Source organism: Anneissia japonica, unplaced genomic scaffold, assembly GCF_011630105.1.
Source record: "Anneissia japonica isolate Jap-2015-1 unplaced genomic scaffold, ASM1163010v1 scaffold33349_len4374_cov100, whole genome shotgun sequence".
NCBI classification, from domain to species: domain Eukaryota; kingdom Metazoa; phylum Echinodermata; class Crinoidea; order Comatulida; family Comatulidae; genus Anneissia; species Anneissia japonica.
The window spans coordinates 1-4374 of NW_022697357.1; the positions used below are offsets into that span (position 1 = coordinate 1).

The window sequence follows — 4374 nt, forward strand, 5'->3', positions numbered from 1 at the left end:
ATTCATTATTGTGAAAAACAAGGAGTATTAATAATATAAGGATTAATTATCATTATGGCTTAAAGTTTTAGCCAGACTATCAAATTTGATTGGACAGAAACATGTGACATACCTAAATATGGTCATGATGACATCACATCATGACCATATATAGGCACACCATGCCTATATATGGGCATACAACAGTTTTTTTGTCAAATAAAATTTGATAGTTTAGACGTTGGCCTTGCCATTCTTTGCAGCTTTTTCTGATGATTTTGGAGGCATACTTTCAGTTGTTTGTTTTGTTTATATTTTCAGCGCCTGGTCCAGTGGGTGATTTGTCTTTTACTGATGTGTATGACACGTCCTTGGTTGTGTCGTGGTTGCCTCCAGCTGAGCCTAATGGCATCATTAACAGTGAGTTCTTTATTCTTTTCTGAAATAGTACTTTGCTATGAATAACTCAGTTTAATAGCATGATAAATACCAAAATTTGGAGCAGATCTCACAGTCAAACACAAGCTAAACACTGTACAACCAAAGCTGGATACATTCTTTCTTGATTTTTGTAAATGGTGGCGGTAGAATTAGCATTGCTCTGGGACACAAAAAATGGTTAAGCCACTTGTCTTCTTGTGCTAAGAGTCTTCATTAAAATTCAGTATAATTGAAGATTTTTGGGTCCGCACACGGCGGACCCCAGAACTGTACTGCTGTTGTTGTTGTTACCAAACTTTAAAAAGCATCCAGCGTCGACAGTTTTGACCGGACGTGCAGGAAATTTCATACACATAAACTAGAGGTTATTTCCAACAAACGTTCATGGCCCTTTTTTTTAAGTTTGACCCCAGGGTTTCCCCCTACACCTACAAAACAAAACTGGGGTTTAAGCAAGGACTGTAAATTCCATTACCACTAATAGGGCACATCAAATGGATGGCTTAGTCGGTTAAGAATGTTTACTAAAGAACCAAACGTCGTGAGTTTGAATTGTGTCTTGGTATTTGATATTTATTTTTTTATTTTTTTTTTTTCAATTTTAACACATTTTATTTATGTATTTTTTTTATTTATTTTTTTTTATTACGAACCCTTGCTGAAAATGCAATATGACTTACACCAATGTGTACTCTATAGGATATTTCCTTCATGCTGATTTATGCATGTTTTATTAGTGTTGTATAATTACTTTATTTTGACCCAAGATTGATGGGTAACTTTACCGTGGCTGAATTGTACCACTCTTTACTATTTTGTGCACCACGCAAATTGCCATTCAAATGCGCAACATCTAATAACACCTGATGATAAATTTTGTTTATTGTTTACCAAACTTTTGACATAAAAAATTGACATCTTTATTTACATTCAAACATTTTAATTAATCAATTACAAATTACTAATTGTCAGTGACACTTGTTGCAGTGGTTGGCGCATTGGTTGTGGCTTGGACTCCCAAACTTGAGGTCAGGGGTTCGAAACTCTTGCTGTGCAAATCATGTTCCATACGCGTTCCACACCGGAGTAATAATGTGAAGCGCTTAGAGGCTTTATGCATGAAGCGCTATATAAGACCGACATATTATTAATAATATCAAGTATATAATATTTGATTCAATGATTAATCTATTTCGTGAATCCTTACCTGAATAACCCGACCAATTACCATTTTTCCAGAAACAAAACCCCCCTCCAAAAAGGATAGAACAGTCCGACCCAGGGCGCCACGTATGAACCATCTCCATAACAATAGTCCTCATTCCCTATTCGACGGTGTTCGCATAAATATATAATATTTGATTTGATTGTTTTCTGTAGCGTACAAGGTGCAATGGGTGGAGGTAAGCAATACTTTTTGGAATAAGCATCGTCTGGTAGTTCCACCGTCCACCGAAGCAGAGATTACAGGTCTCACCGCTGAAACTTTATATGAGATCACAGTGACTGCATGGACAGATATAGGAGAAGGAGAGCCCTCGTCAGCAACCATCAAGTCTGGAGTACCTCCGGGTGAGTTCAGATGTGTGATTTGTAGTAGAATACTTACCGTAATACTGGCGTATAAGACGACCTGCGTGTAAGATGACCCCTGATTTTGAGAAGACTTTGGGAAGATTTTTCCAAAGTAAAAAAAAAAAAAAAAAAAAGGAATCTTATTTTCCTGTATTTAAAATTGTGTTCATTCATACGAACATTTAGTAGCCCCATTGCAATAGTAAATTTGCGTGTGATCCGCACATAAGACGAACAAATTTGTAAGTCGTGCATTTAAGACGACTGCCTATTATTTTATCGTAATTTGCTATTTTAAGCAGAATATACAGTATCGCATCCATTCATTTGTCAATTTTGTTTGGTTTTCCTGTCAATTTGATCTATTTCGTCATAGAACCTCCGACAGCACCAATGAACTTGGCAATCTCCAACGTACAAGCCAGATCAGTCTACATACAGTTCATTCAGGGTTACGACGGTAAGACCAGCATTCGAGAGTGGACTACCGAGGCCCAGATTGGTTTCAGCCAGGAATGGGTTGTCATCTACAAGTACAGCGATCCCGACTCCACAGGCTACACCATCCCGAACCTGAGTCCATACACAAACTATCGCTTCAGGATAATTGCAACAAACATTGTTAACTCCAGTGCTCCTAGTGAGCCCTCTACTCGTACACAAACCCAGCAGGACAGTAAGTCATAAGCCTTTAAGTAACTATTTCAAAACTTGTGATTACACTAAATACAATGCAGGAATTCTAAGACGAGACCTTTTTTACACCTTGTTTGGAAATTCATATGTTAAAGATGTTTGAGCGTTTCTTATAGGAAGTATTTCTTGTTTAAAGATTGTCATAGAAGGGCAGGAAAAAAATAAAAATAAAATATTTTCTTATTTAGCAAATAGTTTTGCCAAAAACATCCAGACAGAGAAAAAAAATCAAAATAAAATGTTATTGTTGGAGGTAAACAGTGTAGTAATGGGATGATAGTTAAATGCTTTAAATTTATATAATTATGAAGAAATATACTGTACATATATTATTTTTTAAGGCAATGGTGGGCGTAATAAAGATAAAGAAAAACATTTATTTTTTTATGAAATTTCCATATTTTCGTGGCAGCAGGTGGGCTAGGTGGACAAAACTAAGATTTTTTATTAGAAATCTTCATGTTGGCAGATGGCGAGTTCGCTAAACAAGGTATAAAAAACGTCTCGCCTAAAGTCAGATAGACGTTATTAGATTCTTTTTTTATCGGTTCACTGATGAAGTAGAGCATTATTCAATATAACACATCTAGATGTGTATAAGAGACAGTGATGACATCACATCATGACCATATATAAGGTGCAGAGGGGTCTTGATGAACATGAGTGAGGGGAGGGTAAAATAGGCTGGCTGAAAAATAGGGTGATATGATCTGATTTTTAACTACTTGAGCGCGATTCCTTTGCTTCAGACAATTTCATTGGGGGCGACCGGGGGAAGTTTATATTTGGGCACCCCCCTCCCGCCCTTTCACAATACAATAGATAGAAATTGAATATTTAATTTTTATTGTTTATCTTTCCACAGTTCCATCAGTTTATCCACAAGGAGTGGTCGTGAGGTCGTACAGTGAGACCTCACTAAGAGTCCGATGGGTGGTATGTATCTTAATTATAATTCCAGTCATTAAAAATCTCTGAGCAAATTATGTTTTTATGTTCTGAAGATTGAATTGTTAATTATTGAGTGTTAAATTCCTGTTTTACATTTGGCAACACCGGTGAATTATGAAGTTACGATATTGGAAAATATAATAATAATAATAATAATAATAATAATAATAATAATAATAATAAAAAGTAATAATAATAATAATAATAATAATAATTCATTGCAAGCATATCTGAGCCCTGACCAAACAACAATGGTCAAGGGCAGCTTAAGCAAAAATTCACTATAACCCCAAAGAGTCAGCTACACCTTGTTCACATAAACATAAAACACATACAAGAACTGCAGCCAAGTTATTAATATAATATAAAAATATATAATTGAGCTTAAAAATCATCAACAATTTCCAAAAATACAGTATGTACAATTTATAAGAACTAACTTTATTCAATTTTAAAAAAGAGATTAGAACAGGATAAACACATGTAAATAGTGATAATTGAGATGAAGATAAGAAGGATATATTAATTAATTATATATAAAGCAGTTAAATTATTGGAAAATAAAATATAATAGGTTTAGTAATAAGGATATAGATAATGATGATACCTTAAAAGTGCCCATAGCTATGGCACACACTCAAGAATATAACATAAACAAGCCTGGTTGAATCCTTAACACGATATAATGAAATCTGGTAGAGCCATAAATGAATTAGATTCTAACTCTTAATG

General features: G+C 34.8%; 1 protein-coding gene across 1 annotated transcript; it reads left to right on the forward strand.

Annotated features, from left to right (window-relative positions):
* Positions 1-300: 300 nt before the first annotated feature.
* LOC117102224 (protein sidekick-2-like) lies at positions 301-3627 on the forward strand (the record flags this gene model as incomplete). The annotated part of the gene is made up of 4 exons (XM_033242451.1): positions 301-399; positions 1801-1992; positions 2372-2671; positions 3557-3627. Coding segments are annotated over 4 exons (662 nt in total), but the record flags the coding sequence as incomplete, so codon positions are not given.
* Positions 3628-4374: the final 747 nt, after the last annotated feature.